Source organism: Gossypium hirsutum, chromosome D01, assembly GCF_007990345.1.
Source record: "Gossypium hirsutum isolate 1008001.06 chromosome D01, Gossypium_hirsutum_v2.1, whole genome shotgun sequence".
Lineage (NCBI taxonomy): Eukaryota > Viridiplantae > Streptophyta > Magnoliopsida > Malvales > Malvaceae > Gossypium > Gossypium hirsutum.
This window is the reverse complement of record NC_053437.1, coordinates 61,195,130-61,222,320: the sequence shown is the minus strand read 5'-3', so window position 1 is coordinate 61,222,320 and position 27,191 is coordinate 61,195,130. Positions and strand designations below refer to the sequence as shown.

General features: G+C 33.5%; 5 protein-coding genes across 7 annotated transcripts; 2 read left to right on the top strand and 3 right to left on the bottom strand.

Annotated features, from left to right (window-relative positions):
• Window positions 1-1,398: 1,398 nt before the first annotated feature.
• On the bottom strand, window positions 1,399-5,708 carry LOC121214010 (dihydrofolate reductase). Its single transcript, XM_041087593.1, has 4 exons — window positions 5,398-5,708; window positions 4,878-5,111; window positions 4,546-4,777; window positions 1,399-1,919 (listed from the first exon to the last, which is right to left on the bottom strand). Exons 1-4 carry the CDS (start codon window positions 5,518-5,520, stop codon window positions 1,579-1,581), a joined length of 930 nt encoding a protein of 309 aa, XP_040943527.1. The 5' UTR covers window positions 5,521-5,708; the 3' UTR covers window positions 1,399-1,578.
• A 2,858-nt stretch (window positions 5,709-8,566) lies between these two features.
• Window positions 8,567-12,462, bottom strand: LOC107922504 (5-formyltetrahydrofolate cyclo-ligase-like protein COG0212). The gene is made up of 6 exons (XM_016852577.2): window positions 11,935-12,462; window positions 11,746-11,836; window positions 10,936-11,162; window positions 10,173-10,248; window positions 9,204-9,329; window positions 8,567-8,865 (listed from the first exon to the last, which is right to left on the bottom strand). The coding sequence occupies exons 1-6, from the start codon at window positions 12,370-12,372 to the stop codon at window positions 8,708-8,710; spliced, it is 1,116 nt and encodes a 371-aa protein (XP_016708066.2). The 5' UTR covers window positions 12,373-12,462; the 3' UTR covers window positions 8,567-8,707.
• A 2,001-nt stretch (window positions 12,463-14,463) lies between these two features.
• On the top strand, window positions 14,464-16,391 carry LOC121214009 (uncharacterized). Its single transcript, XM_041087592.1, has 3 exons — window positions 14,464-14,976; window positions 15,096-15,243; window positions 15,594-16,391. The coding sequence occupies exons 1-3, from the start codon at window positions 14,590-14,592 to the stop codon at window positions 15,827-15,829; spliced, it is 771 nt and encodes a 256-aa protein (XP_040943526.1). The 5' UTR covers window positions 14,464-14,589; the 3' UTR covers window positions 15,830-16,391.
• Window positions 16,302-18,308, bottom strand: LOC107920919 (cytochrome P450 98A2). Its single transcript, XM_016850749.2, has 3 exons — window positions 17,797-18,308; window positions 17,193-17,590; window positions 16,302-17,111 (listed from the first exon to the last, which is right to left on the bottom strand). The coding sequence occupies exons 1-3, from the start codon at window positions 18,278-18,280 to the stop codon at window positions 16,467-16,469; spliced, it is 1,527 nt and encodes a 508-aa protein (XP_016706238.2). The 5' UTR covers window positions 18,281-18,308; the 3' UTR covers window positions 16,302-16,466.
• A 4,204-nt stretch (window positions 18,309-22,512) lies between these two features.
• On the top strand, window positions 22,513-26,326 carry LOC121203048 (transcription factor MYBC1). 3 transcript variants are annotated; one of them, XM_016852147.2, is made up of 3 exons: window positions 22,524-22,687; window positions 22,814-23,856; window positions 25,979-26,326. In XM_016852147.2, the coding sequence occupies exon 2, from the start codon at window positions 22,906-22,908 to the stop codon at window positions 23,842-23,844; it is 939 nt and encodes a 312-aa protein (XP_016707636.1). In that variant the 5' UTR covers window positions 22,524-22,687; window positions 22,814-22,905; the 3' UTR covers window positions 23,845-23,856; window positions 25,979-26,326. The 3 variants fall into 3 exon arrangements, with proteins under 3 accessions (XP_040943525.1, XP_016707636.1, XP_016707637.1); XM_016852148.2 differs by lacking the exon at window positions 25,979-26,326 and adding an exon at window positions 24,133-24,627; XM_041087591.1 differs by lacking the exon at window positions 25,979-26,326 and having other exon boundaries at window positions 22,513-22,687; window positions 22,814-24,627.
• Window positions 26,327-27,191: the final 865 nt, after the last annotated feature.

Sequence of the window (27,191 nt, the reverse complement as noted above, 5' to 3'; positions counted from 1 at the left end):
TTTTTACAAAATTAAAGAGCCAAATAAATTATTATGCCTTAAAAGCAAACAAATATTGTCCATTTATTGTGATATAGGGATGGATATATTTTTATTTTAGTTTGATTGAACTTTGTAGTTTGTATTGATTTGCTTCTACTTATTATTATTCGTAGGCCTGATCATGCTCACAATCTTTGTACTCGATTGTATATTTTGAAATTTAAAATTTTTATTTAATAATTAAAATTTAATTGTTAATAAGTTAGTGTAATTTTGCTAATTGGATTATGTGACATATTGAAAAAAAAAAGTTATTCACATTGCCACCTTAAAACATCGTGAAAGTTATGTAAGGAAAAAAATGTATTATTGATATAAGAATGTTGCAAAATTGGAGACGATTTACTTAATGAGCTAAGAGTTGCAAGTAGCTAAGTCGAGGTTAGGGGAGCTCCCATGGAGCTTAGTTGAGAGAAAGGTAGGAGTTCCCATTGTCCCATCTTCAAAGTGGGTATAAAAGGGGTCGTGGGAGCCGTGTAATGATATCCTATCATGTGTGGGCGGTTATAGGGTAAAGATAATTTGATATGGGTAAATATTTATGTATAGGATAAACTACATAGTTATACAATTTTAGTAAATTTTCATTTTGGTTACCGAAATAAAATCTAATACTATCTTTAGATGGTTTTCGTATTTTACCCAATTTTGGCAACGTTTCGTTTTGGCAATTCACCATTAATTTGGCTAACGGCAATGTTATTGTACGCTCATTTTGGTCACTCATTTTTTTTAGAATTATTGTTTTTTCAAATAAAGGGAAAAGCTTCAACTTTTACAAAGAATTGAGTTATTCATAGAACACATGTAATTCTGTATCAAAACCTAGGTAATTCCACGTAAAATCCAGCTATTTCCATTTTTATTGGAAAAGAAAACTAAAATTCATTTTTAAAAAAGAAAAAAATGGTTTTCCTATTTTTTTTACGTGAAAAAAAGTAAAATTAATTTTAAAAAGAAAAATAAGTGACCAAAATAAAAACATATTAAAGTTGGGTGAATAAAACTAGTATCTAATGGCAATACTATATTTGAGAATTTTTTTCATTTCAGTGACCAAAATAAAAATTTATTAAAATTGAATAACTAACTGTGTAATTTGCCCTTCTACAGATATAGTACTCTTTTCGCATTATTCCCCCCCCCCCGAAAATATCCCATTACTTAACTTTCTATAAAACATATTTAAAAAAAATATATATAAATTCTGAGACTAATTAATTAAATATAATTTATATTAAATGAAAAATCAGGAAAAATGATGCACAAAGTGAGGCTATAATAATAATTGATAGAGATAAAAAAAACAGATTAAATAAAAACAATTATTTAAATGAAAAATGAAAAATAGGTCGATTCAAGTCAAAAACTTATTATTCAATTCTTAATGAAAATTGGGTCGGTCCAATTCAAACAAATATACGTAAACAAGGAAGTAGACATAAAAAGAAAAAAGAAAAATAAGAAAGAAAGATTAAACTATTAATTTCAACATCCTAACCTTATCCTCCATAAGCAAAAAGAAATCGTAAGTGCTTACAATGCATCTTGGGAGGCATCAATTTGAGTGTTGATGCTCTTATCTTGAATCACCTCTTTAAGTTTGTTCCCTGCAAATTCCGAGGCATTTATTTGGTTGTTGCTGATGATGATCTTATTTTGCATTTCTTTTGGTATTTCCTCTTCAGTTGTTGCAATTTCCAAGGCATTGATTTGGTTGTTGTTGCCGTCGTCAATGATGTTATTTTGCAACTCTTTTGGTGTGTCGACCTTCAGTGTTTCTTGTTCATCATGTTCTTCCCCTTTGCTAATGCCATCGTTGTTATCAAAGAGAATATTTGCTATCCATTTGCGCAATTGCTCTATGGATACCTCATCTGTGGGAAGGGATGAATCGAATCCGGTTTAATATAATATTTGGTATCTGAACCTGACATTTTTTTAATTTGATACCTAATTTTTTTGGTCCAATTTGGTACCTAAATTTATTAAATGTTATATAAATTACACAAAACAATAATGGTGTTAATTTTTTTTAGTTATGCTACAAAAATATTGTCGGTATTAGAGGAAATTCAAATTTAAAAGATAGGTATTGAGTTATGATTAGCGAATTAACATTAAATAAGAAAAAAAGAGTTTTAAAAACTCGAATTAAAAGAAATTAATTATTTTTAATTAATAAAATAAATAAATAAAAAACGAAAAGTAGTTGAACATATAAAATACAAAAGAAATACCACATTATCTGTCACATGTTGGTTATACATTGATTATTTTTGTTATCTTATAAAAAAATAACTTTGTTAGTATATATTGGAGTAATTTGTAAAACGTTTGACCAGTTCAAGTACCAAATTAGAAAAAAGAGTCAAGTTTAGGTATCAAATTTGGCCCCAAAAAAGATTAAGTACTAACTTAAGAAAAGTGTCAAGTTTAGGTATCAAATTAAAAAAAAGTATCAAATTTAGATACCAAATGTTATATTAAACCATAAAATAAAATCGGTAATGTTACATGCTATCGCTAGAAGATTTTATGGGGGTCTAGTGCAATACACAGTGTTATATTTGAGACTTTAGTTCTGTAACACATTTGATAAAATATTATATGAATCGTGTTAATTAGAAGTGTTCATGAGTTAAGTCGAATCCATGCAATGTATTTAAATTAATTTTTTAAATTCGGTCTCGGTTTGGTTTGAAAAACAGACTTACTTTTTTTTCCGAGCCCTACTCAATTTAAGAAAGGCAAACTTGAGTCCTACCCGACCCACCCATATTTGATTTTTTTAGATTAATTTTTATTTAAAAATATTTTTTTAATAATACAATAAACTAAATGAACTAAAAAGACGTTAAAATAAAAGTTTTCTAATACATTAAAAATATTTATATTAAAAAATACTTCCATACATATAATAGATGTTTTATTATATTAAAAACACAAATAAATATAATAAATATTTTATTGTATTAAGTATAATTTTTAGACTTTTATATTTTGAGTTGGATTATTTAGTTTATTGGGTTAGTGACATTATAATTAATATAATTATTTTTATAACATAATATATTCGGGCCAGACCAAACTTGAACCAAAAGATCTTACTCAAGGCCCGACTTATATAGAAATCGAGACTTAAATTTTATCCAAACCCATTTTTTGATCATCGTATTTTGTCTAAACCCTCCCATTTTTCAAATTGCCCTGGACAGATGACCCGACTCAGGAGCAAGTCTAGTGTCAACTAGAGGTGCTCATGGGCTGGGCCGGGCCGGGTTCGGGCTGGGCCCATAAAAATTTTTGGCCCGGGTCCTAAGCCCGGGCCCTGCCCGGCCCGGCCCATTTTTATTTTAAAAAATTTAAAAAATTTAAAAAAGTATTTTAAAAATATTTTAAAATATTTTAAAATTAAAAAAAATTTAAAAAAATATTTTAAAAATATTTTAAAATTTAAAAAAATTAAAAAAAGTATGTAAAAAATATTTTAAAATTAAAAAATAAATATATTTATTATATCGGGCCGGGCCGGGCCGGGCCCGGGCCAAAAAAGTGGTGCTCGAGGCTCGGCCCGTTTTCTAAACGGGCCTCGTTTTTTTGCCCAAGCCCATATTTCAGGCCTATATTTTTACCCAAACCCTCTCATATTTCGGGCGGGCCGTCGGGCCGGGCCGGGCCGCCCGGCCCATGAGCACCTCTAGTGTCAACTAAGCTAAAACTCTACTGACAATGAAAATATAAAAATCAAGTTAAATATGGATGAGTTTAGAAATGGTTTTTTTAATAAAAATAATACTAAAAAATTAATTAAATACGAAAATGGGATGTTTACTATGGTGTTTCTTGGTGCAGTCGGTGTGTCAAGTGGACCACCCCACTTTTTGCCCAATCATGCAGTTATCATGACGTTTTTAAAAGAAAACATTTTTTTTTGTGTCGCCACTATGTTAGGCCGTATCGATATGTATATTTAAAAACACTCGTATTTTCATGGGTATACACATTGAAAAAACAAAAAAAAAATATTTTTTATTGGTGTCAGCCTAAAAAAAAAGAAAATGTGCCTCGGTACAACCAAGGCATGACCGATTGGTCACATTGGCAACAGGCGTCAGGCTGGTGCTGCCTGACTGTCGGGAATTTCTTTTTTAAATTTTGAGCGGTGCCATCGATGTGCCAGGCGGCACTAAAAATAATATATATTTTTTGTTTTTCCAACATGTATACCCGTGAAAATATGAATATTTTTAAAAATATATACCAATGCCGCTTGATATAGTGACGGCACAAGAAAAAACTTTTTTTTAAAAACGTTATGATTGCTGCATGATTGGGAGAAACACTATAACAAACACCTCATTTTCGTAATTAATCAGTTCCGACCTCATTTTTATATTTGATTAATTTTTTTAGTATTATTTTATAAAAAAACCCTTTAGAAATAGGAATCCAACACAGTGTATGAAAAGGCAAAACAGAAGCGAGCATTAAGGTACGTACCCAAACGTGGGACAGTATGACCTTGGGGGTGCCTTATGATAAGAGGATCATGGAAAGCAGTAGCCAAATCCTCCGAAGGCAACTTTAACCAATCCTTAGCTCCGATGAAGTGAACTGATTTCACATCGATTTTGTCTTTGTAAGCCACCTCGCATATGCTTGGCTCTCTGAATTTTGATCCTGATATTGATACAAACATTTTGAAAGGTGGATGCTCCTTTAACACCTTCCCCTGTTTTCGCCACAGAGATCATCATCATCATTTAAAAGGCTTAGAGTAGGCTTAGTGTTGGCTTTTGATCCATGTTTCTGGAACTAAAAACTTATATTACCTGTGCCTTGTAGCCCAATAGAAGAGCACCAAGAGTTGCACCCTGGGAAAAGCCGAGCAATCCATGAAAAGGGCCATTGTGGGTGATATATTGACACAAGTGAGAGATGCATTCCTCAAGGTTTGTGTACTCTGTGAATTCCTTGTTGAATTGGAACCATTCAAAGTATGGAGGAGGGAATATGCCTTCTATGTCTGACTTTCCTCCGGCACTAAATAACCCGTCAGGAAAATCCTGAATTTACAAAATACAAAACAAATATATATAACTATTCGAACAATTACAAATTAGAATCAAATCAAGACAAAGCACAAACTGATTACACACTAAAACCTATAATGGTAATTACAAATGATGAGATGTAAATTTGGGTATTCAAAAACTTAAGAACTCAAACTTTGCCAACAATGTCGAGATTTCATTCGCAACTCTTATTAATTATTTTGAACATTAATATATAGTCATAATATGAATTCAAACATTATATTACATGATTCAATTATCATACATACATACATACCATTTGAAAGTGATGAAGAAAAAGAGAAGGATCCCATTTGCTGATTTGCTTCTGCAGGAACTTCCCACTGGTTCTAAACCCGTGAAGGCATAGTATCTTCATATTTTGGTTTTGGCCTTCCATTTTTCTTTCTTCAATGTCTAAATTGGCCTTTCATTTTATGGTACTAGTAATTGCTCCTTAACTATGGCTACCTACCACCTTTCCCTGGTTAGGTACAGCTTGCATTGCCTTGGTTGGTGCTGCATGTGATATACTATAAAGTCTCTTTATGCACCTTTCTTCTCTTCATCAAGCTGGTAGCTAGCAAAAGGCTTTTTTCCCTTTTCAATTTAATTTTTATAGCTCAAAAACACATTTATTGATGTGACATCATTTAAGGTTTGTTTATTGCATACGTAATTAATTTTATTTTATTTAATATAAAAACAATTCAATTTATTTTTAAAATATGTATAATTGAATTAAAACTAATATTTCATATGTATACACTAAATCAAAATTCATATCTGATATTAAACATTGAATCAAAGCTCATGTGCAATTTTAAGAATTTTTTTTAAGTAGTAAGCTTTTCTTTTCTGGAACTCATACCCTTTTTCATCTTCTTTGATTGTTCTTCAGTTATCTCCAGCCACTTTCAATGTTACATCCATATCTTGATCATGTCGAGATCATGTCCCCTTTCTTTTTAAAATTTTTTTGGCCTGTCCCATACGTACCTAGGCATGTCAGAGATAGGGGAGAAGCCGAAAATTTTTGTAAGGGGAAGTCGAAATTAAATTGTAATTTTTACGATAATAAAAATATAATTTCACCATTTTAATAGTGAATACCTTTATAATTCTTAAAGGATTAAATCAAAATTTTATCATTTTTAGGGAGATAAAATACAATTTTATTTTTATTAATTTAAAATTTTAAAGGATTTAAATGAAAAAAATTAATTTTAGGGGAGCCAAGGCCCTACCAGCCCCCTAGCTATGCTTAGAAGAGTGTCCAACACCGAAATGAGGTGAATACCGCGGTGGCCGTGCTTCCTAGTTTGGCAGATATTCATTGATGGAAGCATTATAAGATTGAATTGTTTCAATTGGATTTTGTACAAGTGTACTTAGCATGGAAGAGTTGGGCTCGCAGAAGCTAGTGTTACGGGTTGAAGTTTTCTTGTTTATCTTAAATTGAGCATTAGATGTAGGTGCCTTTTTTTGCTTGTCACAAAGGTGAATAAATGAAAGTCTACCATTTTTTAACCTAAATAATATAATATTTACTTAGGCAATATACAATTTTTTACTGAAATAATATAGATTCGATTTAGAAATCTTAAATCTTCAGTTCAAATACCGATTTGGGATGAAAACGAGATCAATAATCGTATACTGACCCTGAATAAAAAAATCAGCACATTGAAAATCCAAATTGTGCACTGACCTGAAAATTTGGAAAGCCAATACTTAGCCATTAACAGTGACAATAATAATGGTTACGCAATACCAACCCCCGCTCGTCCCATTAAATCCCACCCTCATACACCACCTATTAACCCCCTTCCTCACCTCACATCCCTACCCCAATTCCCCCACTTCCAAACAAGAGGCAAAAGAAAAGAAAAACCCTCTAACCCTGGGTAAATTAGCAATATATGCTAATTTTGGAAGATAACGGGGAAATAAGCTAATTTTTATGATATTTAGGGAAATAGGCCGATTTTGGAGAGAGAAACAGAAAACACGTCCTGCAAGAAACGTTGCATTTTTTGCTGATGTGTCTAAAAACGCGTTCTACAAAATTCGTTTTCTTTAATAATTTAACACATTAGGTTATGTGGGTAAGTGGTTAAATGTTAGTAGTTTTGTTCTTGAGTATTGGGTTAAATTTCTCTTTCTACTCACATTTGTGTATTAGAATTAATTTTGATTATATAATATTAGACTTTACCATTCCCACAATGTAGATGAAAAAACAACAATAGAATTCTAGCATATTTAACATTAATTAGGACTTTTTAACTATACCCTAAGTTGATTGCTGCATTGAGGGAACAATGGCGACTTGAAACCCATAATTTCCACCTATAATGTGGGGAATGTACTTCATGCTACAAGGCGTCACACTCCTCCTTGGTGTATGGGTTTGTAATTTCTGAGGAGACGCACATGCCCATAACGATGTTTGTGGATGTTTGCTTGGAGCTATTCCTCGCCCGTAAAATTGTATGGAAAGTTCATCTTATATACATGACTGGATGAATTTCTTAAAGTATTACGGGAGGAGGCGTTGAATCTAGACGTTCAAAATGCCATCGGAGCACTTATACTGAAGCTCATTGGATCCAATGAAAATGGACAATATGCATAAATTCAATAATCAAAATAGAGGGGGGTTGACTGAAGCTGGTTCCATCAGGACTGGATTCAAAGTTGGGATAATTGGAATTTGTTGGTGGTGAATGGGTTTGATAGCCAAGGCAACTTCAAAGCCTCAGTTGAATATATGAACCAGTTCACTGAAAACGGAAAACCGTTTTTATTGAATGAAGCAGTTATCCCATTCTGGTCGGGCCATGGTCATCTAAGGCGGGTTGTGCACCCATCTCAACAGTCAACAAATGCACTTAATGTAGACAATTATTCGATGTCATTTGCCCAACCTTAGCAGACCCAACATTGGAGTCAACAATCATAGGTGAGCAATTACCACCCTAAGATGCCAGACTCCAGATTTCCAGGTCAGTTTGAGGGGGGTTCTAGCAATCTGGTGCAACCACAGATGGAGTAACCACCAACGCTTGGGACACAGATAGGAGGGCTTGATGATCCTCGTACGTGGTTTGGATTGGATGCAAGGTTAGCACATGATCCACCAGTACATGTGCCAACGGAGTATACTAAGGCGTTGCAACCTGATATATCTGAGATACATTTCATGCATGTGTTTATGGAGTCATTGTTTGGTCTTGACTACAGCCTCTCTCCAACTCCACAGCCGTTAAGAGTAGCAGTTGCCAGTTTATGTACGGCCATCTACTTCTGGATAATTCAGTCGAGTTCCTAGTTTTCTTATCAATTGACAACTGGGTTGCTCGCAGAGATTGATAAGAATATTTACCACCATATACACTCTTAATGTTGATTTCCATATGCAACAGAAAACAGTATTTGACTTATGTGCTAATAACAACATTCATTTTATTGAGTCATTCAAAGTCGAGACAACAAAAATTTTCTATTTTCGAAAAAGAAAAAAGAAGATTCAAGAAGCCAATCTCGGGAACTTTTTGTTATTCTTCATTTACCATATTCGGTATTTAAGAATGCCCGCGCCTTCTTTGAGCAGTCGGGGGTAATTTCTCAGATGGACCACAGGGGAGCTTCTGCCCAGTCTCCTGTTCAATTCTGCTTTTGAGCTCTCTTAGTATCCGAATTTGCCCCAGCTTTTCCGGAGACAATTTATTCCAGTAAATGCCTGCAAAGAGAAGAAAGGTTACATCCTAATCCTATTCCTATGACTGATGGTCATGGATGACTTGTGCATCAAGAAAGGTATTCTTCTTAAATTCAAGTTGGCAAAGCAGTAGAAGAAGCAAAATTACATTCATTAATGTAGTAATGGAATATAAGATGTATTTATCATAAGTGAATATCCAACCATAGAGGACCGTTCCATTTTTGTACTTGCAGTAACCAATGACTTTCTGGCCAAAAATGTAAGCTAGAGGTTGTTAAATTTATCCCCCGGGAAATAAATAATGGGGATGGTAAAGACCTGAAATCAACAATTAAAACAAGAGAGTTTTCACCAACCTTGAGGCTTTGGGATTGTTCTATTGGTGAAAATAACTTGAGTAGGAGTACAAATGATGTCAACAGGGACATCATGGACCAACAGTTTCTCAACTGGAATATCATCTACAATCTGACAGTCATGCACTGTAACAAAAGACAGAATCCAATTAATGAGATCAGAAAATTGTTAGACAACATCTAACAAATATATTAATGATGAAAACAGTTTCAAGAACAGAGGAATTATGGCTGATAACCACACTGCATTCTTCATTTTTCTGCTGTAGCAGTTGGGCAAAATCCCCATAACAAGGAGCTTTACTACTCTATAACTAGCCAAAGCTACATTTCACAAATTATAACAGATATCGTCTCGATTCAGTGTGTCTAGAAAATCCCATAATCTAAAAGTTAGTCGATAATAATTTATGGTGAAGTGATAGAAGCAAATGTCAGAAAAACGCTAAACAATTATGCTTCGTTTGGATACTAGTGTAACAACCAAGGAAAAAGCTTACTTAATACACATATGTTAATATAGTTAGACATAAAATAAAGAATAATTAGTATAAATTTAAACTTGAAATTAGAAGGTCTAGTAAAATTCTTATAAAAAATAAGGCCTCTTCAAAATAAGTGAAAACTTCTCCTTCTCTTTGCTAAAAATAAGTCATAACAGTGGCTAAATATTACCAATTGAAATTAGTTCATTGCTAACTTATGTACTAAAACTTTCAATAAATTTTGAGTGCCAAAGGGTAGAAAATATTTCTAAACGTTCAAATTATTATTATGTGGTTTGAGAATGTAAAGATCCACGACAAAAATAAAGATATTTGAGGTGTGGTCTAAAACATTTGCAATAGACTCCTGGCTTGCTGTTGCAAGTTCAACTTTTAACATTTTTGTATAAACCATAGCCAGTTTAAATGGAAAGGGATCTCTGTTAAAATTTCATCTTTAGTGAAAGATAGGTGACTGTCGTACCTGAGGTAACCACCGGAGTTGAATCATCAATGGCACCCATATACCGCAGCATGCCATACTCGAGTTCAGCAAATCCCTGTCGCCAAGTCCCAAATTTCTCTTAAAATAAGAAAAAATCATATGGCTTCTGAAAATCAAACATCTCAAACTCAGTATACCATACAACAAAACCAGAAATATCAATTCTAGACTGAAAATGTTTCCACATATTTATACACTAAAAGATTAGACCGAATTTCCAACACAGGCACATACACACACACACGCGGAGAAAGGTTTCCTTGATCTTCTGAGTTTCTAGGTTGGTAAATTGTAGAGTTCAATTAGTTATAGCAGTTTGTACAGAAATACACTAAAGAAGTCCTCTTAGTAAGTTAATGGAGATAAGTTTTCAGTCATACAATGGTACCGTGCCAATGAAATGTCGAAAAACAAGATAACAGGAAAATGTTGGTCAATGTGTTCAACTTTTGGATAAATAAATTGCGTTATAAGCAGCCAAGAAAATAAGCAACACATGTCAGTTTCTGCAAGTCATTAGTGCTCAAAAGTTAAAACTGATCGGAATGGTTCATTTATCCACTGATTACTGACTATCAGATGAGATAACAAGAGGACAAATATGGGCTGAAATTAGTAATTTGTAATCTTCAATGAGGTTGAAGACAAAATTATATGTTCTAGACCTGATTTTCCACCATCATCAACCATAGAATTACAGGATGACCAAAAAGTAATACAGCAAGATAGAATGAATCCTTACCTCTCCCTTGCCGAGTCGAGCCCCAGTCTTCGGATCTACAGCAACTGAACCAATGACAATTACATCAACCTTGATCTTTTCATCCAATCCAATTGGCCTTCCATACTTTGCAACCCCTACAGAAGTGCATGCCTCGTTGATGGTACTAGGAGTCAACATAGAGGACTCAAGTATTGAAAAGAAACCGGTTCTCAAGCGAGGTTGCGGAGTAAGCAACTTCTTGCCATCTGTACATATAAAGGGTTCATATATTACACCAAAAGTATAGCTACTCCGGTACCAGAACAGATGTCTCATAAACGTCATTAAGAGAACAAGGATTGATTTCAAAAGATTAAAATCCAAGAATATACACCCAAATAAAACTCTCTTGTATGATATCCTCAACAGTTACCTAGCAAATCAATGAAAAACATCACCACGCCAGTTAGGCAAAATCACTACCACACACACCACTAACACGCAATTCTTGTGGCTCGATCTCACAACGTGGGTATGGGTGAATCCCCTTGGCCAATGGGCCAAATACCGGGGTTCAATAACACTTCCCGTTACTGCAACTGTTAGAAGCATTTCATAGATCAACTGAAGACAAAAAAAAATATGATTTATATTCACAAATATCAAAAGCACATCTCTTAAAGCTACAGAATTTGCAGCATAATAACAAAATGAGGCATATTAGAATTCAGAATTACATGGAAAGACAGCCTGATCAAAATGAAAGTATTTAAAAAATTTAAAGGGAACACATTCATACAATCAGTATAGGCATCATTATACCAAACTGATTAATTGAATAAAACTAACCAGAAAGAGTGAGAAACCTGACTTGCTTTTGAGGTGAATCCGGGTTTACCTTCACACAGTTAGCCATCACAAATGCTGCCAGCTCACTCAACTGCGCAACAACAACACAAATAAAGGGTTTCCTTATTTCTTTCTTTTTTCTCGAAACCCAGAAAACTCAATAGATTAAAAGGTTAATGACTTTTATACTTTTTTGGCAGCAGATGAGGCACCGACGAAGTTTGGGATCCGATGATGAACGGGTCTTGGGTTCTGTGCAATATTCTGCGCCTCCATTAAATCCCAAATCCTTTTACGAATGACCCATTTCCAAGCTTTGGGATCAGCTTCGGCTTCTGCAGTCGTTTCCGTCATTGTTTTGGAAATCTGGGCCATTGATTCTCGAGCCTTTGCGTCCAGTCTCAACCTCTCAGCTTCAAATGCCGATTCGTCGAACTCCTTAGCATCAGAAGTAGAATTTTTCCTGCTTTGGAGCCTGAAATTGAATGACGTGAAATGACGGCTAAGTTTTTGATTGGCAAAAAGGTAGCATTTGTGATTGTAGGTAAATGGACTTGATAATCGGATCATATACGAGTCCATGGAATGGAATTTCGGGTAATAATGAAGCAATTCAGGTGAATGCATGTGTAATTTTTTTACTTGAAGTGATGAAGGTGATAAGGATTGAACGGCTCAGATTCGAGCTGATTAATCAACATCCTAAGAAGTTAATATTTAAATTAATTAATTTAAATGAAATAAATTTTGTTGCATTCAAAATAATTTATAGGGTGAATATGCATTTTGGCACCTGAACTTGGTTTCAGGGTTCAAATTGGTACTTAAAGTTTTTTTTCCAATTAGGTACTTAAACATGGATTTAACGTTTAATTTAATACCTAAAGTTTATATTGATCTATTTTAATACTTGAACTTGACTTCTTGGTTTAAGTTGATACTTGAACTTAGCTTTCTGGTTCAAATTGGTGCTTAATTATTTGAACCGATTTGAATTGTAAAACCAAATTTAGGTATCTAATTGAACTAAAAAAAACCTTTAAAGTACCAATTTAAACCTTGACGTCAAGTTCAAATACCAAAAGATCTCATCAGCAACCGGAAGAAATACGAGGATGTATTTATTATTATTTTGTAGGTTAAAATATGCCCTAAAAATATCCATACATTTAGAATTCAGTCCCTCTACTTTTTATTTTAAGGATTTTAGTCCCTCAACTTTTCAAATTTAAAAATTCAGGTCTAATTGTTAATACCGTCAAAACTTTTTTTTGTTAAATTTAAGTTCATTACAACGTCATTTTTTTGTTACATAGTTTACCAAGTAAATTTTTTTAATTTTAAAATGTCACATCAACAAATTTAGTAGAAAATTTTAGCTGGAGTTATCAATTGGACTTGAATTTTAAAATCTGAAAAGTTAGAAGACTAAATTTCTAAAAATAAAAGTAGAAAGACTAAACTTCAAATGTGCAAAGAGTACAGAGACTTGAAGCATATTTTAACCTTTTCTTATAAAGATATTTTATAAAGATATTTAAGTAGATATTTTTTATAAAGATATTTTTTAAGAAATTTATACATAAAAAAATTTAAATATTTTAAAAATATATTTATGTGAAACTCTGGTTTAAACAAAATTCGAAAGAGAAATTATAGATGAGTAGAAATTTTATCACATGGATATACGTATCAAAATTACGTATTTAAAATACATGGGTGCGTTTATAAATAACATATAAGAAATGTTACTTTAGTTGAAACGACAAAGTTGAGAGCATATATTTGGTATTTTGGGTTCAAGTCTCATTGTAAGCATGAATTTTTTTTTTCTAGATTTTGTATAAAAAGATAAAAATACTTTAAATTAATATTTATTACTTTGTTAAAATAAATGCATTTTAATAATTTAATATAGATGGTATAGATATTTAAAGTTACAAGTATAATAATAAGTATAATCATAGTAGACTTGATCATGGGTTGGGTCGGACTGGGCTGATACAAAATTTTAGGCCTATTTTCTAGGTCCTGTCTAAAAAATGGGACAAAAATTTTGTCTAAACTCGGCTCAAATAAAAAATGTTAAACTCAAGCTTAACCGGACCCGTCCGTATTAACATTTTTTATCTTATTTTTTTGTATAAAAATAAATTAAAAAATATAATACATCAAATACACATTCGAACAAATTGAAAATACATTAAAAAATATTTATACTTGAGTAACACTAATATAGTTGCAAATGTCTCTAAAATAGTAATAAAATTAATAATAAAATAGAAGTTATACAAGATTTACACAATAGCAACAAAGTGGTAGCAAAACAGAAGTTGGAAAATTTCTTTTAGCCAGATTTGGGTCGGGTTGAGTTAGGTTTAGCCTCAAAAAGATCTTACCCAAGACCTGGTCCATTAAGAAAACAACCTTATTTTTTATCTAAACTCATTTTTCGAGTTTATATTTTTGCCTAAAGCCTTCCACTTTTCGAACAAACCGAGTCTAGAAGAATGACTCGACTCATAATCAGGTCTAAATCACAATCATAATTAGAAACAATAGATTTGAATAATTTTAATTAAAATAAATCATTATAAACTATAATTCTATATATTTAAATTTATATCCGAATATAATATATTTGAAATTATTTTTTTTTAAAAATCTAGTTTGAGCTTAATCCTTATTAAGGAACAAATCCAAGTCTTATTCCGACCTGTATTATTACATAAAAGATTGACTACCACCCACCAGCCACCACCACACAAACAAAACAAAATCTAAAGAGGCAGAGATCAAGGCCACAAAGGAAAGGGCTTTCGTCTCCTATTTTCTCCTGGAGAGATGGTTCTTGCTTTCAAACCGCCATTGACATACTTCTCCCCATTTTCTTCGCCTCATCTACCTCCACGCTCAACTCCTTCTTGGCCCCTCCATCACTCTAACTCTACCTATAACCCCAACACTTGTCTTTCTCCACTTCCAATCTATGCACATTCCAAGTGGCCTACAAACACACACTCCTTCGCCATCTGGTATCGCTACTCCAGCAGTGAAGAAGAAGACGACAACCATAGCTTTGACGAGGCAGTTTCCCTTTTCAACCAAAGGGAATACTATAAGTGCCATGACTTGCTTGAAGCCTTATGGAACAAAGCCGAGGATCCCACTAGAACTCTCATTCATGGTATTCTACAATGTGCTGTTGGATTCCACCACCTTTTTAACCAGGTTGGAACCCAAATTTCACATCATCATCATCATCATCATCATCATCATGTCTTTATCTTAATTTTAACATCTACCAGTGTGTGAGGGAGCTATGATGGGAACTTGTTATATATATGCAGAACCATAAAGGAGCTATGATGGAGTTAGGTGAGGGGCTGTGTAAACTTAGAAAGATGGATTTCGACAGTGGACCTTTCTATGACTTTGAACAAGACATTTCTGCTGTTCTCAACTTCATTTACAACACTCAAATTGAGTTGGCTGCCTGTGAGTTTTTTTTTTACATAGTGGCAGTTAAATACACTTAGGTTATTCTAACTCAGTACATCTTTGGAAATTTAAAATTTCAATCTTAAACTGTAACTATTATCTATTAATTAAATTTTTAGTGAATAATATATGAGAATAACAAATTGATACGGTGTTACATATGATAATATGCTTGTTACATTAAATTTCGAAAATTGTAAAATTTAATGAATTTAATGATTATCGTTTAATCAGGATTAAAATTTTAAAATTTGAAAAGTAAAAAGGAATAAAATTTGAGACACTCTCCTGTAATAATCGTTTCATTTGATTCAATGATATACTAATTATAACATTTGGCTAACCAGGTGGTGATGATCTATGTGTGACAATGGAACAATCAGAGAAGTCATACCTTCTCCTCGGAGCCTATGCTGCCGGCCAGCACCTTTATCATCTAGAAATGGATTCTGATCAAGTTGTGTATATTGTATTTTGCCCTCAAAGACCTAATGGATCTACTGCTCATACTTCAGCTCCATCTCCAAGAGTAAGGCTTCCAATTCTGAAAGCTGCTGAGGACCATCTTTTGGTCTGTGAATAAAGTCATTGCAGGCATCCATCTTTTGTATATGGTATATATAGTGAATAATCGGTAAAAGTACTATGGAGGCCTCTGTATTAGGATTTAAATTGCATTTTGCCACCACTTACTCAAAAAATGAGTAAATTTGTCCTTGAACATTAGATCAAAGAGCAGATGAGTTCTTTCTGTTAAAACTTATGTGGCTGACAAAATAACTGCTATTGTACCTTATGCTGATGTATAAGGACTATTTTCTAACAGTAGGAATGGATGGAATGCTTAACAGAAAGGCCAATTTGCTCTTTGATCTAACTATAAGGATTACTGTGCTTATTTTTTAAGTAGAGGAGACAAAATACAATTCAACTCATAGTATAAAGATTTCCATGGTACTTTTACTTGAATAATCCAATCTATTCCTTCCAAAAGATTATGCATTAAAGACCCATATAATGTGTTTGGTGAAAACGAAGCTTTTTCATTACGGATGTATATAAATTTGTTTATTGATAATATGCCATATACAAACTATATAAATTTGTCAATGAAATTAAAGTTTATATAGTAATGAGATTTTTTATCTGGTCTTTTCTTCTTCCGACCAATCACAGATAAGATTTATCACTTAAAGACATAATAAAACAGATAAAACTTATTACATATCAACAGCAATGCGTTTGTAAAGATGATAAGGCAACCTAGGAGTTGCCATTGCCTGCAATGGAGTCCTCATGTAAGCAACCAAACCAGGATTTTCAAGCATGTCAATTTCCTCAACCTTCATTGCCTCAGGTGGTGTCCAACAAAAATGGTGTAATAAATGACCCAACATGGATGTTACTAGATTGATCCCAAGTTGTGCACCGGGGCAAACCCTTCTCCCCGCACCGAACGGAAGTAAACGAAAATCATGGCCTTTCATATCCACGTCCTCTTCAAGGAATCGTTCTGGTCGGAACGATTCAGGGTCTTTCCACACAACCGGATCATAGGCTATCGTCCATACGTTAACATGCACGTTTGATCCCTTCGGGATGTCGTAGCCACCGATTTTGACGTTAGCATTCGCACGGTGGGGTAGCATTAATGGTGTTGGGGGATGTAACCTTAGTGCTTCCTTGGCTACACTTAGAAGGTAAGGGAGATTCGAGAAATCAGTTTCGGACATCACCCTTTCGGATCCTATAACACGATCTAGCTCCTCTTGTGCCTTTTGTTGTACTCTTGGGTTTCTAATTAGTTCAGCCATTGCCCATTCTACTGAGATTGCTGTTGTGTCCATGCCTGCTGTGATCATGTCCTGCAGATTCGATTCAATTCAAATCATTAGTGTAACAACATATAATTAGGCTTACCTTAGCTTCCGCTTCAACATGCTTACCCAAAGTAGTCCAATAATTGTATCTTCACTAAGGTCATACTTGTCTTGCAATGTAAGCAAGGCATCAACGAAATGCTGCTTGGTATTGCCGCTTTTTTGGCGAGCAACGGTGTGTTCCTCCATTATAGCTCTGGTGAGACGATCTCTCCGTGCCCCGTGCTTGGCGAATGCTTCTTCTTCCAATGGAAACATCCAACGTAGCCATGGAATGTGTTCAGCCATGGCTAGAGATGCACCTAGCTTAAGTCCATTAGCCACAATGGCTTTGAATTCGTGGCCTTGCTCATCCATTATGTCCTCATGGTTCACAAAACGCTTCCCAAATGCTAGTCTCGTTATGTTGTTGAATGCTACTGCTCCCAAGTATTTCCTTACCACCAAACTCCTTCCCTGGTTTTCTGCATAGCAGGAGATTAATATTGATTATATATTCTGTTAATACAAGAGTTAGCTATTGATCTCATTTTAGCTTTTAGAAGGCATAACTTCATACATAAAACTAAGTAAAATGGGTGATTCTTAGAAATACATTATACTCTCAACATTATTATTGTTATATTGTAATTCAGAAAAACAAATGGAGGTTATAAGAAGAAGAGGATACCAGGATTGGAGCAGTGCAGGAAGATGGATTCAACCATAGCAGTAACCTCATCTTCTCTAATAGGTCTCAAAGCTTCAAGCCGCTTAGGAGAGAAAAGCTCCAGCGTACAAACTTTCCTTACCTTAACATAATGAGGTCCGTAATCAGCCCAAATAAGGTCTTTTCCATCTCTGCTAAACTTTGCTGCTGATCTAGTCCTGTGCCTATCAGCTAGCTGTTGATCACACTCTTTTAAAACTTCCCTTGCCAGCTCCGTATTCGACACGATCACGTTCAATGTTGAACCAAACCATACTGAAATTATCGGACCATAGGCCCTTGCCCATTCTGCATAGCACCGGAACCTAACCGGTTTTATGTCGTAAAGGTTCCCAACCACCGGCCACCGTCGTGGACCTGGTGGGAGCTTGAACCTTAGCCGTTGGTACAGCTTGTACGCTAAGATGATGGCGATGGTTGAGATGGCAAGTATAAAAGGACTCATTTTTTAATTTTTGTATTTAACTTGGATCGAACAATGGTCGGGAGGAGGTCATTATATATGAGGGAGTTGGTGAGTTGATTTTTCAAAGTTTTGTGACGTGAGATGATACAGTAACATGCACATTTGAGATGGATGGTAGAAGGGCCAATGGTAATAGGACACGTCAGAAAGATAAGGAGTGGGGTTCTGGTGGATAATGTTATGCAAGTATTGATTGGAGTGGTTGGTGAGGTGAGAAATTGGAAGAAAATGGGAGGCAGGAGTCAACCAATGGTTGGTGAGATGGTGGTGGGCTCTCCTAATCCTTAGCCCATGGTATTTACATACCATAATAATTGGTAAAAAGATCGTTCTGATCCTTTTCAATTTTGCTATTTAACAAATTGGTCATTCTTAAAAAATTCGAAGAAATTAAATCCTTATTAACTTTGAAATATTAATTGTACATTATATATATACGGGTGAGTATTTAGTATATTGACAATGCACTTTTTTAATTCCACAAGTAAAGTTGTAAATTAGTAAATTAGTCACGTATCCAATTTCTTTTTTATATATATTTAAAAAAAAACATTATCATACCCTATATACATTTGTCATCAACCTAACTCTGCTGATGGAATTTTTAAATTCCGTCACTAAATATTTTTCATATATATATAATTATTTAGCTCTTTTTGAATTTTTAAAATTTTATACTTTTTTTCAAGATCAAGATCAAATTGACAGAATGTATAAATATCGATGGCTTAGCTTGTTGTTATATCAATTAAAATTATGTACAATTAATGAAAAATGTTAATTTTCATAATTAATTGCCCTTACATGTTTACTTTCGAAATTATCAGAAATTAAATTGCTTCGATTTTTTTAAAAAGATCAATTTTCTCAATATTGAAATTGAGAAGGACCAAAGAAATGTTTTTACCCATAATAGTTAAGTCGTAGCAGTTCCTTTCTGTTGAAGTTAAAATCTCCAAACAACAATACAAGGGGCACTAGAGTCGAGCTTCTAAAGTGGTATGTGTTTGGTGCAACGAGAAATATATGTTACTAACATCTTTATGATAAAGTTAAGAGTTAGAATAATATATTTTCTCCCAAATATTTTTTAATTTTTTTTAGAAAAGGGAAAACAACGTGGGTTCAAGTGTGCGGAAGTATATTATCCTCTTATATAAGAGTTGAGAAGGGACTATGAATAGTTCTAAGTATTATATCAAAAAGAGCAGATATGATAAGAATTTATAAAGAGATTAAAGTTCAAAAAAAAAAAAGGAAAATAAATCTTTGCTTCAATTTCTCTTACCCAATGCTCAATTCGAGACTTAGGTAATATTCGGTATGATGAGAAGTAATAAATTTTTGAAGATTTTAATCGGTTGGAAATTGATTCAAATATTTGGTATGTCAAATTTCCTTGTGATAAAATATGAAAAAGTTATTTTACCATATAGATTGGAAAATTACAAAAATATCAAGACAAAAGTAACCTTATTTTATATTAGTTTTGGGTATTAATCTATTAATAAACATAAAGAAAAGAAGAAGAATAAGCAGCTATTGGCTCTTTCCTCGTACTTAATTTTCTCTTACATCAAAAGTTTTTTTTTAAAAGTAATTCTTTTACTAAATTTTAATTTTTATATGCATATTTAATCGTTTACATATTATACTTATTTTTATTTTTCCTCTTTCCTTTTCGTTATATTAATTAAAAATTCAATTTTATTATAGAATCTATGAATCTTTACGAGCAAACGAGAAAAAAATTAAGGCTTAGATTTAGCTCTAAAACTGATTTGATCATAACCTTAATTTTTTTTCCAACTTTTACAGGGTCTAAGCAGAGGCGAAGGCCTAAGGGGCTGACAGAGGCCCCGACCCCCCTAAAATATAAAAATTCTATATAGGCCCCTAAATTTTTTTAAAAAAATTTAAATTATTAAAGGTAAAATTATACTTTGCCCCCTTAAAATTATAAAAAAAATTATTTAATCCTTTACAAATTATAAAGATATAGACTAGAAAAAATTAACATTTCATCCGCCCCCTAAAAATTTGTTTTGACTTCGCCCCTAGGTCTAAGAAAATTTTTCTCCAACTTTTAAGGAACCTAAATTCCCATTTTATTGTTTTGCCTAAAGCCCCAAAAATATCAAGAACGGACTTGTTTGTTAGGGTTTATTCTACCTTTTTATCAACTCGGAGATGAAGTGCATGATAAACTTTATAGTGGACTTCATTGGAGGCTTATGATGGTTTTTATTTTATGGGATGGATGAGTGAGTATTAAGCGATGATTTTTAAATTAGACCAAATTGATTGGTTAGGTTGATATAGATTGAGGTATTAGTTTGGAGAATGATTTTGAATTAGTTAGATTAGGAATCGATATGAATCAATAGAATCAATTAAAAAACTAGTTAAATTAGCGGTTGAACTATTTTTTTCCTTTCTAAATTTTAATAATTTTTTAATCGAATTGATTGGATCAACGAACCAATGACTTGACCGGTTCAATCACTGATATAATTCTAAAAACATTATAATTGGAGTAAGTCAAAATTTATATAATTTGTGTTGACAATTTTTAGATCCAGAATCGTGTTGGGTTTTGTATTTGTGTCCCCTGAAAATTATGTATGGCTCATTTATAATGTTCAATTGTGTAGAATCAGATCACAAAGGATCTACTCAAAGTCTTTTAATGTAATCAAAGTTCTCTTGTTTAAGGTGATTGAATCATGATGACTTTGAAATATATTGAAGATCTCGGTTTTTATCTTAGTCTTTACTAGAATAACTTTTTTTTTTGGTGTGGCTACTTATATATAATTGTCTTGTACTAGATAGAAAACAACTAAGAGAGCACTTATCATTGCTCATAAAAGAAGCTTTATTCTAGTGCATTTTGTAAGTAAATTCAAGTGAGTCACTTGATTTACAATTAAGCTTTTAGAGAGAAAGCCTTAATGGAGAGTGATCTATATTAAAGACTATATGTGAGGCTGTTACATAGTGAATCTGTTGAACTTAAATCGTTGCTTGTATTTGTTAAAGTATAATGAATTAACTCTCTAAGTAAAATCCCATAGACATAGAAGTAATCTGAACTACGTAACCAAATTTTCTTTTTCCATCTAAGTTCTTACCTCCCTTGCAAGCTATGTGCCTCTCTCCCAATAGACAACGGGAGAAGTATGTGTTTGATGCATGAATCTTTAATCATTGTAATTTATTTACAATTCTTTCTTATTGTATCTGTATTTTTTTATACAATGCCTAAAATTACCCATAATCCCTCAAAATTACGTCTTACTGCATTGACAATAATACTCATGTCAATCGAGCTAAGACTCAATCGGCTAAGACAATTATATATTAATAATTTTAAATATATATATTAAAAAGTGAAAACTATTCCCGTTCTCTTAAAAAAGTTATCGAATGTAAATTATTATTTTTCCAAAAATGTAATTTTAATTCCTATAACATGATGATGGGTGTGCTAATTTTTACTAAAAAATAAATAAGATCTCACATCTTAGAGAGGTGAATAAATAATATCATCATTACTTTATATTTTGGGTGATTTATACATTGCATCAATTTAGTCATGATTCTAAAAAATAAAAAAATTATAATTATAATAAATATAAATATAAATATAAATATAAATAATTAAAATAATTCATTAAAAGTTATTAAAATTTGATATACCCATTCCAAGCCCTAATGGAAATTGTTCAAATTTATAATAGAAGAAGAAGAAAGAGGAGGAGGATGAAATTATCAACATTCAAATCCCTTTGTTAGTTGCTTTCACCAAAAAAAAAAAAATCTCTTTCTTAGTTCAAACTATTCATCCTTATTATAAAAAGGGAAAGTTCAATTTAAGCAGAAAATGATGGCTTAATAATTGAATAGTTACCTCTATATTATATATCATTGCATGCACTAAAATTCACTTTATTTATACCAAATTGACACTTTAAGAGTTTAATTTTTTTAAAATTGGGATTAATTTGACATAATTTATAAATATCGAAGCTAAATTTATTATTATACCAATTAAAAACGGCCCTATAGGTGACAAAAGAACAGTGATCCAAGTATAAGATTTTAAAGTTGGGTGATCAAAATGAAAAGGTAGGCATAATTAAGTGAGAAGGGTGCAGTTTATCCTTTTATTTTTTTTATATTTTAAAAATGGAAATAAAAAAGGGAATATGAAAAAATAAAAAAGGAAAGGAATTTTAAGAAAAGCATGAGAAACTGTAGGCATTGATAAAAGCTGAAAAGAAAGAAAACAAAGATCCACCTCGAACCTCCCTCCACTCTCTGTCTTTCGCTCTCAACCCTCGACCAAACCCCAATCTTCTTCTTCTTCCTTTGCTTGGCTACGTGAGTATTGCCTTCCTTAGTCTTGTTATTGTTTTTTATTTTAATTAGGCAATTGTGGTTTTAGCATTTCATAAATCCATAAATATGTAAGTTCTGAATTTTGTGATTGTTTGATTGTTGGTGCAGTGAGCAGAATTAGGAGGTTTTGATTTGTTGGTCTGAGTTTGGGTTTGGGTTAATTACTACAATTGTTTTCAAATTATAATTTGTGAATAATTATGAGGGAAGAGGATTCGAATTGGTTCTCTAGATGGGAGGAAGAGCTGCCATCTCCGGATGAGCTTATGCCTCTTTCCCAATCCCTAATTACTCCTGATCTTGCTATGGCCTTCGACATTCGTAACCCCAATCATCACCATGCTCAACAGCAACAGTCCTCAGTACAGCCTGCTCCTCCTCCACCTTCCGCCGCTGTTCAGCCTTCTTCTCAACCTACCTTAGCTGAATTCGCCGCTGATTCTGGGGACTTGGGATCCGGGGCTGCTGGGGATGAGCCGGCACGGACTCTCAAGCGGCCTCGTCTCGTGTGGACCCCACAGCTTCACAAGAGATTCGTTGATGCCGTGGCTCATTTGGGGATCAAGAACGCTGTCCCCAAGACTATCATGCAGTTGATGAGTGTTGATGGTTTGACAAGAGAGAACGTTGCTAGTCATTTGCAGAAGTATCGCCTTTATTTGAAGAGAATGCAAGGTTTATCTGGTGGTAGTGGTGGTGGTGCCAATGGTGGATCTGGGGGTGCCGGATTAGGTGCCTCGGCTGATCCAGCCACAGACCATTTGTTTGCAAGCTCACCTGTTCCACCACACTTTCTTCATCCAGGTAGGGGTAATTCAGAGCATTTCTTACCATTCGTGCCAGTGCCAGCACTGCAGCATCACCATCATCACCAGCAACAGCAGATAGTGGCAGCTGCAGTAGGACATCCGCATTTGCAGTCTCAGTATCATAGGCCACAAATGGGGCATTATGGGTCATCTCCAAATAGCCAATTCGAGCATCCCTTCTTAGGCAGGCAGACGCAGCAACCAATGCATAGGATCGGAGGGACACCCATGCATAATCAAGCTCCCAGTAGTTATGTGGAAGATTTGGAATCAGCCAATGGGAATGGTGGAAGGAAGGTTCTTACATTGTTTCCTACTGGGGATGATTGATTCAAAACTTTGGTAATCATTGACACCCCATTTTCATCATTCAACATTTCTGCTCTATTTTAATTAGCCCTTTTCTTCAAGTTTCATCATGTAGAGTCTTGGTTAGTAGTTATTTCTCTTTCTGGCTTTTTTTAAGTGATCCTGAGGGGGTGCTGGTAATTGGAAATGAAATTCAATTTCTGAGTTTCATCTTGAGCTTGTAGGTAGTTTACTTAGTCTGTTTCTTTTACTACACTCTGTTGAGTCACTGTTGCAGTGTCAGTTCTTTTATAATTGTCAGTTTTGCAGACTTCACGGCTGCAATTAAGTTGCCAGTGGCATTCTGTGTCCTCAGTCAGCTTCTGGTGATGGATATTAATCGTGATGTTTCTCTAAGTGAGAATATGTTCTTAGGCTTATCATGCTTGCAATTACATCAGTGTGCTGGTATCAAGTTAATCTGGTTTTCTTTGTGGCAATGGTTACTGGGAATTATCTCAGTTTACTTAAAATTTAGAGACTGCATGCTTGGGAGGTCATTCAGCCAATAAGGTGGTTTTTGAGGCTACATGACTAAATTTTGAGCTTGAGGTGGGGAAAAGAAGACATAATGTTGACAATCTTAGTTGGTGGTTCTGTTTGTTACATTTGGTATTGAGGTTCTCGAGCTTCCTATATTCTCTTCTGTGTTAATCATTTCTTCTTCTTATTTCAGTGTTATGTAGAGGTAAGTTGTACTTGTTGTACATTGTATGACTCCATAGAAGACTTTGGACCTATGATATGAAGGGCAACTTTCAGATATCTCTGACTTTCTTTTTTTCTTCTTTCTTATTTCTGGCTTTTGTTACTTTTTCCATGTTAAGTCTTATCCCCATACACATTAGCTGCTAAAATTTCACAGCATCTGCAACTTTTTCTTGTGTTGTTGAATTACACAAATCTGTTCTGCTAAGTAGAACACTCGGCATTTCTGATCAAAGAATGATGTAGAATTTGTTGGCATGCTGCTTAAACATACCATCTTTGGTCTTATTCTCGGTCATTTGTGGATGAAATCTTAAATCTAACAAACAAGAAGGCAGTCGATGAAATTCTAATCAGTTCTCATTTGTTGTAAAGCAAACTAGAGAAAGAATTTTGGTGCCAATGTTTGTTGCATTGAAAGTGAAGCATCTTTGTGATCTGAGTGCATAAGCCATGTTTATTGAGCCATTTTGTTACTCTTTCTCCGCACCATATCATTGTTTAAATTTTGGGGCTTCTTCATTTCTAGGCCAACTGTGCTTTCATTTCTGTAATAAATAGGATATTTATCTGGTACTAGTGACATTTTGGAATTCTGACTATAGGCAATTATTTATGCAAGTAAGCAGAGCATTAGACTGTATACATCCCCTTCATAATTTCTTTAAAATTTCAAAACTGGAGAGAGATTTTCAATAATGGATTCTAGAAATCAGCTTCCTTGTGGTCACAGTCCCTACCTGTAATCTCTAAATTGATTAGAGTAGTCACCTAAGTTGTTGATCACATTAAAAGTTAGCCTTGAGATTGATCATGATTGTTTACTTTAGTCTTTGAGTGGTGGCAGTGGTATAATTTGTTATGCGCATTCTAATTGCACTTGTGATCTGATTCTAATACATTGCTAGATTCTTATAGGCAGGGTGACTTTGATCAGTGTTTTCTTTTAATAAACTAGATAAGTAGGGGATTTAGTATTGCAAATGGGTTGGAATTGGATGTACTGTTTGCCTCTTCCATATCATACCTGATGTAGGTAACTTGGATAAATTCTGAGTGAAACTTTTATATTCTGGTGTACTTTTCTGTTTGATTATTAACTCTACTAACTGCAGCAGAGTAGAGTGGTCGATAACATTTGGGGCTAGTTTTACCGGAGATTAGGATTCCTAGAAGAAGCATTTTTTCCTTTTCTTGGTTCTAATTTCCTTGCCACATTAGTATTCTGTTGCTGTTAAAACAGAAAACAAATTTGGATGTTTTGGCTAAGAAATGTTGCCCCTGATTGTAATACCCGTAGGGGTTATTTGTTTAATCCACGAAAGTAACTCACAGATTAAAGATGGTATGAATATTTTTATGCTTAATCAAACTTTAGCACATTAAGAGACTCATGGCTTCTTTCTAGGTTCATGACTAGGAACATGGCAAGTTTACCACATCTCATTCACTCTCTCAATGGGTGAAATGGTGCATCCTGCCGAGTGCTAAGGACATAAATACCATTGGAGAACACATGAAACAGAGTAATGATAATCTCAGGGTTGAACTAGTATGCAAATAACCAGACATTTTATCTTTGCTTGGAATATTGGATAATGTAGGGCATTCCAAGTTATTCTGAAGTCGGTGTGTTAAATTTTAATTGATATTTGTCATTTTGGGAAAGTGTGTTGTTCATGGATGCAAAATATTATCTGGCGAAGAATAAAATTGATGAGCAATAGAATCTAGAGCTTAGCTCAATTGCTTTGTACAGGTGATATTCAGTAAGTTTGGTGTTTGAATTATAGTATTTTCAATTCCATTCCCTCCCATACTTGGGATTCGAATCAAGTTAATTCATGCCGACTACCTTTGACAGTAGCAGTGGATCATAAAGGATGAATGCTGAGAAATTCTATTAGACTTTCTGAGCTGAGAAAGTGTCATTAAATCGTGGTTAAAATGATAAAGTTGAGGTTCCAAGAACTTTGATATATTAAGTCATGTGTAGGTTGTCCCACACATAAATCCTTTTGTGTGTAAACTTTATTTAGATTTATTCCGGTTTAGGCATATATTTTTTGTGATTTTACTAGTAAATTAAAAAATAATTTGACAACCTAAAAGTTATGTTTTGCAATACAACCTTTAAATTATTATTATGACTAAGGGTATATTTGATTGAATAAAAAAGTGGAAATCCATCCAAAATATATATATTAATGAATTAATATTAGTGTTTAAACTTTAGCTACAATTTATAAGAAATTAGTTTCTCATTTAATCATAGGTTGGGTTGTTCATGGTCAATCTGAATTACCTATTTTATTATTCAAAAAATAATTTTTTTATGTTACGATTTATACATTTTTAAAAACAAAAGGTCAATTTTATTGTAAAAGTTTTTGGGTTGAAGTATAAAGAAAGTAAAATTTAGGGGCGTAAAAGATAATGGAGTTTATCTTGTTGGTCTAGAAGCAAAGAATTGCAATAGATTTGCTTGGAGAAAATGAAAGATAATAGAAGAAATATAAAAGATGAAAACAATCAAATAAATGATGCATGAAGATAAAAGGATGTACCATATTTAGTAATTTTTAAAATATTTTTGGATTCGATAAATCCATATTTTTATA

What these genes read in the sequence shown, in the direction of transcription:
- LOC107922504 (XM_016852577.2), bottom strand. Translation starts at nt 12,372, where the DNA reads ATGCATTCACCTGAATTGCTTCATTATTACCCGAAATTCCATTCCATG. An exon ending in CAGGTTTCTCACTCTTTCTG is followed by an intron (nt 11,163 to 11,745) that starts GTTAGTTTTATT and finishes TTATATGTACAG; the next exon opens with ATGGCAAGAAGTTGCTTACT. An exon ending in AACTCCGGTGGTTACCTCAG is followed by an intron (nt 9,330 to 10,172) that starts GTACGACAGTCA and finishes CTTTTGTTACAG; the next exon opens with TGCATGACTGTCAGATTGTA.
- LOC121214010 (XM_041087593.1), bottom strand. Translation starts at nt 5,520, where the DNA reads ATGGAAGGCCAAAACCAAAATATGAAGATACTATGCCTTCACGGGTTT. An exon ending in TATTGGGCTACAAGGCACAG is followed by an intron (nt 4,778 to 4,877) that starts GTAATATAAGTT and finishes TGGCGAAAACAG; the next exon opens with GGGAAGGTGTTAAAGGAGCA. An exon ending in TCATACTGTCCCACGTTTGG is followed by an intron (nt 1,920 to 4,545) that starts GTACGTACCTTA and finishes CCCTTCCCACAG; the next exon opens with ATGAGGTATCCATAGAGCAA.
- LOC121214009 (XM_041087592.1), top strand. Translation starts at nt 14,590, where the DNA reads ATGGTTCTTGCTTTCAAACCGCCATTGACATACTTCTCCCCATTTTCT. An exon ending in TCCACCACCTTTTTAACCAG is followed by an intron (nt 14,977 to 15,095) that starts GTTGGAACCCAA and finishes ATATATATGCAG; the next exon opens with AACCATAAAGGAGCTATGAT. An exon ending in TCAAATTGAGTTGGCTGCCT is followed by an intron (nt 15,244 to 15,593) that starts GTGAGTTTTTTT and finishes TTGGCTAACCAG; the next exon opens with GTGGTGATGATCTATGTGTG.
- LOC121203048 (XM_016852147.2), top strand. Translation starts at nt 22,906, where the DNA reads ATGAGGGAAGAGGATTCGAATTGGTTCTCTAGATGGGAGGAAGAGCTG.
- LOC107920919 (XM_016850749.2), bottom strand. Translation starts at nt 18,280, where the DNA reads ATGAGTCCTTTTATACTTGCCATCTCAACCATCGCCATCATCTTAGCG. An exon ending in CCTGCACTGCTCCAATCCTG is followed by an intron (nt 17,591 to 17,796) that starts GTATCCTCTTCT and finishes CCTGCTATGCAG; the next exon opens with AAAACCAGGGAAGGAGTTTG. An exon ending in CAATTATTGGACTACTTTGG is followed by an intron (nt 17,112 to 17,192) that starts GTAAGCATGTTG and finishes TCGAATCTGCAG; the next exon opens with GACATGATCACAGCAGGCAT.